The 13,681-nt window shown below is 38.7% G+C and overlaps 1 protein-coding gene across 1 annotated transcript; it reads left to right on the forward strand.

The window, feature by feature from the left end:
- The first annotated feature begins 5,585 nt into the window (after nt 1-5,585).
- LOC131681525 (zinc metalloproteinase nas-14-like) lies at nt 5,586-13,285 on the forward strand. Its single transcript, XM_058962342.1, has 8 exons — nt 5,586-5,721; nt 5,784-5,972; nt 6,029-6,346; nt 6,416-6,558; nt 6,617-6,730; nt 9,239-9,370; nt 12,016-12,096; nt 13,084-13,285. Exons 1-8 carry the CDS (start codon nt 5,586-5,588, stop codon nt 13,159-13,161), a joined length of 1,191 nt encoding a protein of 396 aa, XP_058818325.1. The 3' UTR covers nt 13,162-13,285.
- The last annotated feature ends 396 nt before the right edge of the window (nt 13,286-13,681 follow it).

The raw sequence follows: 13,681 nt of genomic DNA on the forward strand, positions 1-13,681 counted from the left end.
AAAAAAAAGGTAAATAAACTAATAGATTTACCGACTTTTATTCCACCAAATCTCCTCTTTGCTGCACTCTGTCGATGAAGTTGATCAGCTGCTTCTGATGATAGTGGGAAGACGGGCGGTTTCTTCCGACCGGCCGGGAACGCAACGGCCGCGTTCTCCTGCTGGTGTCGTTGGCTGCGCCGGCAGCGGTCCTTGAATTTTAGCTAGGGAGGCGAGCTTGGCTCCTTTGTTGGAACCTCCCTAGCGACGATGGCGAATTATCGCCGGATCTACTCGCTCCCCGCGAGAGATCCCAGAAGTCACCGCAGTGCACTTCCCAGGGAGCACCTTTGGCCACCCTGCTTCGCTCTCCTTGAAGCTTAGCTGTGAAGGAGAGCTAGGCTCGTTCGGCTGATCCTTCACAGCGAGAGCGGAAAGGCGTCTTCTGGGTCCTTTATACTTAGCCGGGGAAGCGAGTTGCTCCTTGGCGCTTAGCTTCCTTTTCCGGCGACCCGACACCACAACACTTGAGTACCCGAACCACGGGTCGGCAATTTTCGAACGGTATTGTCACCGTCGCACACGCGCACTCCACCGCACTGGTTATTGTGGTGGGAAACTGTCCCGGAAAAACAAAAAAACTCGGGGCGTCTGTTCGATGCCGTGGTCCGTCACTATCTAAAAACCTCGATGGCCGCCTTGTCCACGACACTAAAAAACAAACACCAACACCAGAAAACCGTACCGCCGCATAGCTATGTGTTGCATATCCAGCACACTTAGGGGCCGTACACAAATGACGTAGCTTTTTTCTGGCGATTTTCGACCCCTCCCTCCCCCCTCGTAGCATTTGGTCACAAAATTCTAACCTCCCCCTTGTAAATGACGTAGCATTTCCCTAACCCCCCCCCCCCCACGCAACGCAACCGGGAGATGAAAAATTCAAATTTTTTCAATTCTTTCAAATATATGTCCTTACAAAATGTTTTTTACGACTTTTATCAACATTTTCATTATAACAGCAAATTGCCTACAAAAAAAGCCCATGACAAATATATTGTGGATAGTTTTGTTTAGAATTTTACATGTCAAAAACCGCGTGAAAAGCAACTTAGGAATGAAGGAACACTAAATTGTTTTCTCTAATTAATGGGTTTTGATGCCCGTCAAAAAATTTAAACTTAATGCTACGTCGCACAACTTCTGACCCTACCCTCCCCCTCGTCACACTTCGTCACAAATTTGGTATATCCCCCCTACCCCCTAAAATGCTACGTCATTTATGCATGACCCCTTATTGCAGCAAGAGGAGAGCGGTTGCCTATCCAAGCCCTACGTTTCTTGTATACAAACTTAAAACAAAAATTAGTACACCTATCTTATTACACAAAACCGTTCGACGATTGTAAGGACGTGAGCCCTATCGGCCTACCCCTGAGTCGATTCCTAGTCCCACCAGGAGTACTTGCTCTAAATTTGAAGCAAATAGGACAAGTCTAGCTACCGGATCAACGTGCCTGAAGTTTGTATGGGATTTTTCGACAATTTATATGGAGAAAACCCACTAGCTCGCATTTTCACCGCTAGGTGGCACAGTATGCATCGAATTATCACTGTAAGTGAAAATAAGAAATATAATTTAATTGTGTACAACTTTGTCGAAGACTGCTAGTCAATGGGGCCTAGCAGTGCATGGTAGTGTATCGGTACTAGGTTCTAACAAACTAAACATTTTTGTGGAATAATGGTTAGATTTAGCTGAATAGTATGTTCAGAAGAATTGCAATACATAATACGAGTTATGTCTTGGTTAGAAAATTTTAGCGCCACCTGTGACCGCATAGATGGCACCAACACTAACTTTTCAACGGATAGAGATAGAAATTAGGTGTCTTCTACAAATATCATCGGTTCTATTTACTTTGGAATCCATTCGAAAAATGGTTTTTGAAGAAAATTGCTCAAGGAGCTTAACTTTTCGCGGCAGTGATGCCAACTATGCGATTTTTTCAGTTAAATATTAAAAGTTATTTTTTTCTTATTACAAATATTTTAATTTTGAAGATTCTAATGCCATTGTGTTCTGTAGATATTTTTACATAAAAAAACACTTATAATCTCAATATAATTTGAGCGCATCCTGAGATGCACTGTTTTGAAGGGAAGAACTCGAATTTTCTCATATAAAAATCCATTTTTATTGGCCAAAATTGAGAAAATCTTCAAACAGTCATAAAAATTGACCCTGATCTGCTAAAAAGCAACCAAAAACGTAGTTTTTCATAATTTCTCGTCTACTTCACGATAAATTTTGTGTGAACTTAGAATACTCAAGTTGGTTTTTTTATTGTTGTGCGTCTGCGATTTTATATGGGAAATAGCGTTTTTTTGCTTCAAAATATCGCTGATTTGCTATTTGGCTGAAAAAATCGGATAGTTGGCAGCACTGCCGCCAATAACTAATATTTTTTTCTAAACTCCTTGAACAATTTTCTTCAAAACCCATCTTACGGTTTGGTTCTAGAGTAAATAGAACCGGGTATGTTCAAAAGGAAATCAAGGGTTTTGACAATTTGCCAAAACGGGTGGGGGGGGGGGGGGGTGTTCCCAATGCCCGAGGGGTGATTGAATAGACACAAAAATTTGGGTTTTTATATATTGGCCCTAGATGAACAATTCCTCCAAATTTGATTCAAATCCGTGAAAGTCGATTACACGTACCTTGATCGCTGCGCGTGGAATGACCCTTACATAGAATACATGGGAATTGAGAGGCACCATCAAGCCCCCTGATTGAAACGATTTGGACAGGAAGAGTGGAGTAGCCAGATTCTTGTTGCTAACATTTCGTGAACATTGCGCAGGATTTTCTCCCCACCTATTGAGGCTACTTTTTATAACAATAGCTTGCATTGTAATTGGCTTATATGGTCTTGTTATTGGATGCAAAAGCTTCCGTAGTACATGTAAGCGAAGTCACTTTCCGACCACGCAATTCCTTTTTGGCCCTTCGTACAGTAGCATGCTGAGTATGGTCAGAGAGTAATGCTTGAACACGTCATGCTTGTCGTGTAAAGATTGCTCAGTGCTATGGAGTGTTCCTGTTACAAAGGTGGTAGTACCACTGCCATCACTACATCTACTGACCACCCCTTTCAAATGACACCCATACTTACGGTTTTCACTGTTGTTTGTAGTAACCGGAAGCCACCATATTGGTTTTCGAAAATGGCGTCAAAAATCACTTTATGACTACCCCTTTCTGATACCTATACTGATGATAGTTTTCGCTGTTTTGCAGTAACAGGAAACCGCAAACTTAGTTTTCGAAACTGCATAAATAATCAATTTCGTACTTCTTCTCACCAATCCCTTTCAAATGACACCTATATTGATGGTAGTTTTCACTGTTCTTTGGAAACCGGCAGCCGCCATCTTGGTTTTCAAAATGGCGTCAATCATAAATTTCCTGCTGACACACCCCTTTCAAATGACACCCATATTGATGACGGTTTTCACTGTTTCTTTGGAACATGAACCCGCCATTTGGGGTCATGCATAAATGACGTAGCATTTTAGGGGGTAGGGGGGATATACCAAATTTGTGACGAAGTGTGACGAGGGGGAGGGTAGGGTCAGAAGTTGTGCGACGTAGCATTAAGTTTAAATTTTTTGACGGGCATCAAAACCCATTAATTAGAGAAAACAATTTAGTGTTCCTTCATTCCTAAGTTGCTTTTCACGCGGTTTTTGACATGTAAAATTCTAAACAAAACTATCCACAATATATTTGTCATGGGCTTTTTTTGTAGGCAATTTGCTGTTATAATGAAAATGTTGATAAAAGTCGTAAAAAACATTTTGTAAGGACATATATTTGAAAGAATTGAAAAAATTTGAATTTTTCATCTCCCGGTTGCGTTGCGTGGGGGGGGGGGGGTTAGGGAAATGCTACGTCATTTACAAGGGGGAGGTTAGAATTTTGTGACCAAATGCTACGAGGGGGGAGGGAGGGGTCGAAAATCGCCAGAAAAAAGCTACGTCATTTGTGTACGGCCCCTTTGGTTTTCGAATTGGCGTCAAAAACCAATTTCCGGCTTTTGCTGATCGCTAGCGCTTTACAACGACGCCATTATTGGTGGTGGTTTGCACTGCACTGTGATAACCGGAAACCGCCATCTTGGTTTTGAAAATGGCGTCAAAAATCAATTTCTGTCTTCTATTGACCACTCCCTTTCGAATGACACCCATATTGATGATGCTTTTCACTGTTTTGTGGTAACCGGAAATCGCCATTTTGCTTTTCAAAATGGCGTCAATTATCAGTTTCCGGCTTTTGCTGACCGTTCTCTTTCAAATAACACCCATATTGATGGTGGTTTTCACTGTTTTGTGGTAACCGGAAGCCGCCATCTTGGTTTTCAAAATGGCGTCAAATGTCCATCCGTACGGAACCGGTGCCGGAATAGCCTTGAGGGAGCTGTAGAACCGTATGATTGGAAGAACTTCGCATTTAGTATAAAGCTATGAACCCAAATCGCTGGAATGATAGAAAAATATATACATTTTCTTAGGTTCTCCCGGAACAGTTCACCGGTGGCCAAGATTGGTCCAATTCATGTCTATTGTGAAGGATCAATGGGAAATAGTCATATGTAGTACATTTCAAAATACAATTACTTAAATTTATGGGATGTTTCTTCAAAACTCGTCCGTCACCCCACTGGGATGCCGGATATACCCCAAGGGAATTCGGATTAATTCCGGAACCGGTCCACGGATTTGAACACTACTCGCTATATAGAAACTGGACTAAATTCCAGATCCTTTAAAGCCGGTTCCATCCAATTCGGTCAAAAATTGACGAAATGAGAGCAAAATTTAAACAAAATTTTCAGAAAAATTTTAACTTGGTACTGTAAAGGTTAAATTGGCTTTGAACAACGAAGCAAAGCTGCTGATACCAATTTTTATGCATTCCTTTTATTGTAGGCCGAGTAATTAATGAATTAGAGAGGACGCTCTTAAGTATGGTGAAAATGGGCACTTTACCCTACACACAGACACCACATATCTTGACGAACAGAATCAAATGGAACATGAATCTCGGCCACATCACACTGTTAGGCGGATTGAATTAGTTATGCCACAGAAAGGTATACGAGATCTTTTTAACTCAAATAACTTTAAAATTGTTTTATAAAAATTTCAAGTAGGTTCAAATAAGATTGTTAAAATTGAAACCTAACCTATCTTTCGAGAAAAGAATAATCATCCTATTAACATAACATCATATTCTTCATTTTACTGTAAACATCACTTAAAACTGTTGGCTCTATTATTGACGCTTTTGAGCACCTGAACACGTTACAACAAAACGCTTTATTCATATTAGAGTATTTTAATAGATAGTCAGCATACAATGAAATAAATTGTGTGCTTTACTTACTAAATTTGTAAGTTCCCTTTCACAAGAACCGTTGAGGAGAAAAACATCTTCTTGCCAGCTGTGGGTTCCGAAATTTGAATTGTCATTGAATGAAACCCATTGTTTGGAAAATGCTATAAAAACAAATCGCTTACAGTATCGTTCAGTTAGTGTGAAAATGGTCGGTTTAAGTTTGTTGGTGGCACTCGCTGCCTTAGTTTCCTGTGGACTAGCGGCGGACTTTAGGGTTCCAATTCACCGGCACCATCGCCGTGGAGAACGCAATTTTGCTACGAAACCTTCTCTGGAAGTCGGTATGTATGGAATAATGTCAGCAAGCAGTGACTGTGACAGTATCCATTTTGACGTTTTGCAGGACACCGGGTTCGGCATCACAACCGAAGAGTGAATAAAACCTTTGCTTTCGAGCAAGGTATCGGATATTACTATCAGTATGATATCATGCTGAAACCGGATGTCGAGCAAAATGCAGTTCCGTTAGGAAGCAGTCAAACCATAAGGTGGCCAAACGCAGTTGTGCCGTATCAGATTATTGGAAGCTTTAGTGAGTTCATTAGAGGAGGATATTGTGATTAGTATTAATGTATGAGGTGTTTTCAGCCGCTTCTGAGCTTGCCAATATCCAGTATACGGTCCAACATTATGCAGCATTGACGTGTGTTCGATTTGTGCCTCGCACCACCGAGGAACAATACATTAGGATCAATAACTCAGACACTGGATGTTGGTCTTACGTCGGAAGAAGTATGAGCAATGACTACAACTTAGTGAATCTACAAAATCCGGGATGTATGAGCACTGGTACAGTTGCTCATGAGTTTATGCACGCTCTTGGATTCTACCATGAGTTCACCCGACCAGACCGGGACGAGTACATATCTGTTGACACTACTGCTCTGCTGCCGCAGTATCAAACAAGTTAGTTTTGTGTGGATTCAATATGTGTGTAGCTGTGCGTTAAGCTTAACAAATCGTTCTTTCTCCTAGCTTCATTCTATAATGCTAACTTTGCTAAGCTCTCGTACGCTCAAGCCGAACTGTATGGCATTCCCTACTACTACGGTAGTGTGATGCACTATTCTAAGTGGGGAGGCGCTGCGAGCTACAGCAAGCCAGTTATGAACAATAAGGTGAGTTTATCGATTTCATTTATCAATACTCTTCATTGATGATCATTGATAACTACAGACATATTGGCCTGGTGACTTCGGTAACAATACTGGATTGTCTGCGTCTGATGTTCTGGCAATCAACTATATGTATTGCAACTCGTCAACTGTTACTACGACTACTTTGGCTCCGGTAAGTAATTGGTGAAAGTGTTATGGCGTTTTCGTTTTTTTTCTTGGTGATACACCGGTGTAGTGCAAAGAAAGAGATAGACTGATTACACCCAAGTTTGAATGAGTGTAGCACCGACTACACCGGTGTAGTGCACTGTCAAAAACGAATATGCCATTAGATTTACACGTTTACAGCTATGATTAAGCATTGTGTGGGAATATCATAGACAATATTGGATGTGCACAGAAAATGTTTTTATTAATTAGCATGAACATGAGCACGATGACCATACAATTTGTAGTTGCTACTTCGTGATTGACCAGAACAAGCGCAATTAGCTTTCCATACTCAATGTGCACGTTTTGAGCGTTCTAAATTTTGAAGTGTCAATAACGGTGCCGGCCACGTCCTTACAAGTATCGGGCAAGAAAGGTAGTGTTAGTGTGATAAGCGTTGTTGCGAAGACGGTGTATACCTCTACATCTTCACGGTTTTCACGGAAAAGAGGTATTGTTAGTGGGATGGGATGAACAGTTACATAAATCTGGGTTCAGCTTGGTAAGTGATACAATCTATGCGACTCTTAGAAGTGTTACCATGTATTTATTGCTTTGGACAGCCGGCTGTCGAGAATTTTTAGAAGGTTTATCATTTGTCGTATTAATTCGGAAATTCTCGCCATCGGGAGTGCTGCTCATCTTTAATTGAATGACTATTTTTTTATAAGACAGGAATTCTTACTATTTTTTTATAAGACAGGAATTCTTACTATCTTAATATCTTAGTATATCCATCGTGTTTTAAATCGTGATATTAAAAGCATATATATTTCATTTTAAAGTAACGAGTAGCACGCCGGCTCTTTGTAACCATTACCCCCACGCGATGGAATGCTTTCTGTTCATTCCAACTAATTCCCGCTGAACATTTTCATTATAACAACTTTTGTGCACAGAAAATGTTTTTATTAATATCTAATATCTAATATCTAAAATCTAATATCTAATATCTAATATCTAATATCCAATATCTAATATCTAATATCTAATATCTAATATCTAATATCTAATATCTAATATCTAATATCTAATATCTAATATCTAATATCTAATATCTAATATCTAATATCTAATATCTAATATCTAATATCTAATATCTAATATCTAATATCTAATATCTAATATCTAATATCTAATATCTAATATCTAATATCTAATATCTAATATCTAATATCTAATATCTAATATCTAATATCTAATATCTAATATCTAATATCTAATATCTAATATCTAATATCTAAAATCTAATATTTAATAGCTAATAGCTAATAGCTAATAGCTAATAGCTAATAGCTAATAGCTAATAGCTAATAGCTAATAGCTAATAGCTAATAGCTAATAGCTAATAGCTAATAGCTAATAGCTAATAGCTAATAGCTAATAGCTAATAGCTAATAGCTAATAGCTAATAGCTAATAGCTAATAGCTAATAGCTAATAGCTAATAGCTAATAGCTAATAGCTAATAGCTAATAGCTAATAGCTAATAGCTAATAGCTAATAGCTAATAGCTAATAGCTAATAGCTAATAGCTAATAGCTAATAGCTAATAGCTAATAGCTAATAGCTAATAGCTAATAGCTAATAGCTAATAGCTAATAGCTAATAGCTAATAGCTAATAGCTAATAGCTAATAGCTAATAGCTAATAGCTAATAGCTAATAGCTAATAGCTAATAGCTAATAGCTAATAGCTAATAGCTAATAGCTAATAGCTAATAGCTAATAGCTAATAGCTAATAGCTAATAGCTAATAGCTAATAGCTAATAGCTAATAGCTAATAGCTAATAGCTAATAGCTAATAGCTAATAGCTAATAGCTAATAGCTAATAGCTAATAGCTAATAGCTAATAGCTAATAGCTAATAGCTAATAGCTAATAGCTAATAGCTAATAGCTAATAGCTAATAGCTAATAGCTAATAGCTAATAGCTAATAGCTAATAGCTAATAGCTAATAGCTAATAGCTAATAGCTAATAGCTAATAGCTAATAGCTAATAGCTAATAGCTAATAGCTAATAGCTAATAGCTAATAGCTAATAGCTAATAGCTAATAGCTAATAGCTAATAGCTAATAGCTAATAGCTAATAGCTAATAGCTAATAGCTAATAGCTAATAGCTAATAGCTAATAGCTAATAGCTAATAGCTAATAGCTAATAGCTAATAGCTAATAGCTAATAGCTAATAGCTAATAGCTAATAGCTAATAGCTAATAGCTAATAGCTAATAGCTAATAGCTAATAGCTAATAGCTAATAGCTAATAGCTAATAGCTAATAGCTAATAGCTAATAGCTAATAGCTAATAGCTAATAGCTAATAGCTAATAGCTAATAGCTAATAGCTAATAGCTAATAGCTAATAGCTAATAGCTAATAGCTAATAGCTAATAGCTAACATCTAATATCTAATATCTAAAACTGTTAGTTTTCTCAACAATTTTTTCATATGAATTTCATTGCTTTCAGACAACAACTACAGCTGCCACTACTACGACGACTACTGCTAAATTGCCAACTACCACAACTACAGTTGCCACTACTACGACGACTACTACTAAATCACCAACCACCACAACTAAAGCGCCGACAACAACCACGGTAAGTATTTTGTAGCAACATAAAACATGGATCACCAAAATTACACGGCATCAGAAACTTTTAATTCTGGGTGGTCTTTAGTTTGGTAATGGCTTCGTGAGTGTGTAAGTTTCTCGAGCCAGAAGGAAACTTGTATGTTGGAAAGCTACTTAACCTTGTCTTCGGAGTTTTCAACAAAAATGACTTGACAAATCCACGTGAAATGCCTCCTGCTTGTATACTTGCGACTAGTGGTGTTAACGCATATCTTGTATCCAACCTCACAACTCGCGATTTTTGTGCTGTCACAACCAATAACACTGTTGACAACATAAACGGTTGCGGTGATGGCAACGTAGGGAGAGATTTTTGATGCAGACTCGGCGATGCTAGCGAAATTATGTTTCGTTCAAATAACGGCATATTGTACGAACGTGTTGTATCCGTTGACACGATAGAACTCAAGAGATTTTCAGGAAGCAAACTATCACGAAACGTAAAATACTCGCTTGTCTACAACATTGAAAAAGCCAATCATGTTTAGTAGTTTTTTGACATTGAAAGTGTCTTTCGAATCAATTTTGGAAACAACACGAGGTCATGAAGTATCTTTATTTATCACAAACTGGATAAACGCATTGCTTAGCAACCGACATCTGTGCTCATCGTTAAGACAAGTAGAGATCAGAAAACTAAGTGTCTGCGGATGTCCCTAAGGTGGTGTGCTATTATCATTTTTATGAAACCTTATCGCCGTTGGCTTGTTGAGCAAACTTACTGAAGTTGGGTTTCCGGCATATTGTTTCGCCGATGATTATCATACAATGATGACCGGTATTTGTATCAATACACTGTTGGTGTAGATCAATGGTGCCCTTCACGCAACGAAGGATTACAACCGGAGCTCGTCAGTTGCAGTTCTTTGACTCTGAAATTGTAGTCGCAGATAAAGTTAGGTACTTTGGGGTAATTCTTGACTCAAAACTAAATTGGTCAGCTCACATTGATTTCAGAATCAAGAGAGTTTGTCAATGTAGGAGGGTTTTCGGCAAATCTTGGGGTCTCAAACCCAGATATATCCAGTCTTGTATTGCTTTGTTTATTGGAGCTTTATCCTCGATGGGTCATTCTCCCTTAAAACTTCGTATTTTACATATCGTGTTTACATTTTAATTGCCTTAATTCTGCTTTATCTGTTGCCATGGTTGGCTAGGTGCGCATTGGTCCGCTAATAGCTAGTCGCGGAAAGTCTCCCCACAGCTCGGAGGACTGTGGCTGAGGGCCTGCGTGGTATTCTATCGGGTCCGGTTGCTAGTGTTTGTAAGGTGCTGATGGGAGGTTGTTGGGACTTCGGGCGGCCTCCCCATCCCGGGGGTGTGTTAGAAGGCCCATGCTGTGCCGCGAATGGAGTTCTCGCTGTCTGGTGGATGTGTTGGACCATGGGTGACCTCTCCAGCACCGACATTCAGTGAATCTACACAACAGTTGTTTGGCCAATACTGACATATGGGTGTCTTGTGTGGTGGCAGAGGTGGAAGAAGTCAAACAATCCAGGGAAAGTTAGTTCATCTTCAGAGGATTGTCTTGATTGCAATGATTGGTGCGTTCACGAACACCTACTGCTGTTCTAGAGGCACTCTTCAACATAAAACCACTATATGTGTTTCTGAAACAAGAAGCACTTTATTGTGCATGCCGTCTTAAGGTTATTGGAACAGTAACCCAAAAGATCTTGAAAACTAGCCTCACAAGACCGTGGCCCCAAATGGTTACTTGGGATGACCGTATACTTGCACCCAGTGACCTTACAGTTACATGTAGTTTTTTTAAACTTTCAATGCGAGATTTTCAGCTCGCGAGGAATGGCTGTGCGGTGGTATGGAGTTGGATAAAGCACAAGGTTCGCTCCTGGATTGCATCTGAACATGTCAACCATTGGCGTTGCTTGCAAACTTGTGAGGTCACATGGCTACTATTCAGCGTACTGAATATTATCCGTGTGATCTTTGTGAATCAGATTACGGAACTTCATATCATTTGATATTTATCTGCCCTGCAGTAATTCAATCAGGTATTCGGATTTTTTGCTCTGCATACATAGACGACCATATGTTCAGGGAGCTAAAACTGATGGATATGCTATCACAGACAAATATTCATTACACTTGAAAACAATGCTTCACCCGCTTTAACGGTCATTTTAAATATATTTGTAGCTGGAACTGTGGTCACATTTGCTATTATGGCGCCACTGACATATGAAAAATCATATGGGGGATAGACCACTAGTGTAAAATTATTCTCAAGCTTGAGGGGTAACCCACCAGCAAATGAGTGTTTGGGACCGTGAACAAAAGGTAGAGCTAGTGTTCTGGGAAAATTTCCGGAATATTTTTTGAGGGAATTCCCTCAATTTGTTATGTCTGTTAGTCTGTGATGTTATCGTGACGAACCCAGTGTGGTAAAGAGTTACAGGCATTATGAGGAGGGTTCCTTATTCCTTTGAGAGTGAAGATCCTTTCCATTAGAAAAGTGATGAGACGACATGACAAGGCACAACTCTCCGAATAACGAATATCCTGATTACTGATTGCTGATAATCCTCAAAAGAAGAAAAACTGTTTATTTTCTCAATGGTTTTTACATGCCAATTTTATTATTTTCAGACAACTACTGCTGCCACTACTACGACGACTACTACTAAAATACCTACCACCACAACAACTACGGCGCCGACAACAACCACGGTGAGTAATTTGTAACACTACATGAAGCATAGATCGCCAAAATTACACGGCATCAGAGACTTTTAATTCAGGGTTGTCTTTAGTTTCGCTATCCTGACCCAATGGTCACTATGTTTTACTTACACATCCGCTAGTTGGGTCATGATCCCAATAAAATCACGCTTCAGCTCCATCTCGTCAATGCCGGGTGTATCGTAGAGCTCCATATTTGTCGGTCTTGGGCGGCGTCCTTCCAGTCCCCCCGCACGTTCAGGGATCTCAGGTCTTCTTCCACTGCGTATAGCCAACGTGTTCGTGGCCTTCCACGAACTCGGTGTCATTATTGAATGTTAAATGGTCTTTGGCCACTAATCAAACATTAGTTGAAGCCTTCTTCTAAGGTGATCCGTTTTTAATCTCAGTCATCAAAACTAATGAATCGAGTTCGTGGTCACGATTGAGCTTCTATTGCTGTTGTGTGCGCTAGAGATCGGTGGCGGAGATTTTCTAAATGGATCGCAAACTTCTGAAACGTACCCAACGAGCAATTTAGCTGAATAATGGTTTGAACAACTGTAGTTCAGTTTATTCTCTCGAGTCAAAGGCTTATTCAGTTTTTAATGATTGTTGGGTGGTATCAATATTTCAAAACTCGTTTTATCTCAAAAGGAAAAAATATTTTCAAGCTCCTCGAATATTGTATGTGGTTTCAATTATTGGGACGCGTGTTTACAGGAACCAGATCAATTAATATGTTCGATTCAGCAAATGGGTAAGTTCCTAAATACAAAATATCTGAATTTGTTCAAATCAGTTAAAAATGTTCATAATTATGAGCTTTTCAAATTGCGGGTTGTCGAGTACCCAGGCGATCTGTTAAAAGAGTTTTTTGTTGGCCACATGAGGGTTATTAGCTACAATGAAACATCCTGTACCTTTTGCTGTTTGTTCACCTTTCAACAAATGCTTTTGTCGTTCATTACATCTATGTTTTAATGCTCTTTACAGACAACTGCTGCTCCCTCAACGAAGAAGACGGCGATTTGCGTTGTTTATTTGTTCAGAATTTGCTTTTTTTACTATTAAAACATAGTTTGATTTCAAATTTCACAACTAGTTAAAAAATATGATTTTATTTTGTATCTGGAAATTGGTTTGTATTATTTTTCTATAGATGATATTTCCCTCATATTTTTAATGGAGAACGAGGTGAGTTGTAATAATGCCCATTTCTTGCATAACAAAAGTTAAGGATCTGACAACTATGTTTTAGTTTAGGATTCATTGTTTATATTTTACTTTGCGAAATTCTTAAAATTAAAAGTTTACAATTTTATAAAAAAATATTTGTGTTTATTTTATTCATCTTCTAATTTTTTTCATTTTGCTAATTTTTAATCATTTTAATCTTCCAACTGGAGTCGAAGATGAAACATAAATTCCTTCATCAACCAAAGCATTCATTTGTTATTATGTGGACAGTTTGAAGGCAGAAGTGGACATCTTCTACATTTTCGAGCATAAGTGAACTGCGTAATCTATATTTGGGGCAATTTTGCTCAATAATCCTCCCCAGAGCTGGCATAGAACAAAATTCAGTTTGCTT

Source organism: Topomyia yanbarensis, chromosome 2, assembly GCF_030247195.1.
Source record: "Topomyia yanbarensis strain Yona2022 chromosome 2, ASM3024719v1, whole genome shotgun sequence".
In the NCBI taxonomy this organism is placed as follows: Eukaryota; Metazoa; Arthropoda; class Insecta; order Diptera; family Culicidae; genus Topomyia; species Topomyia yanbarensis.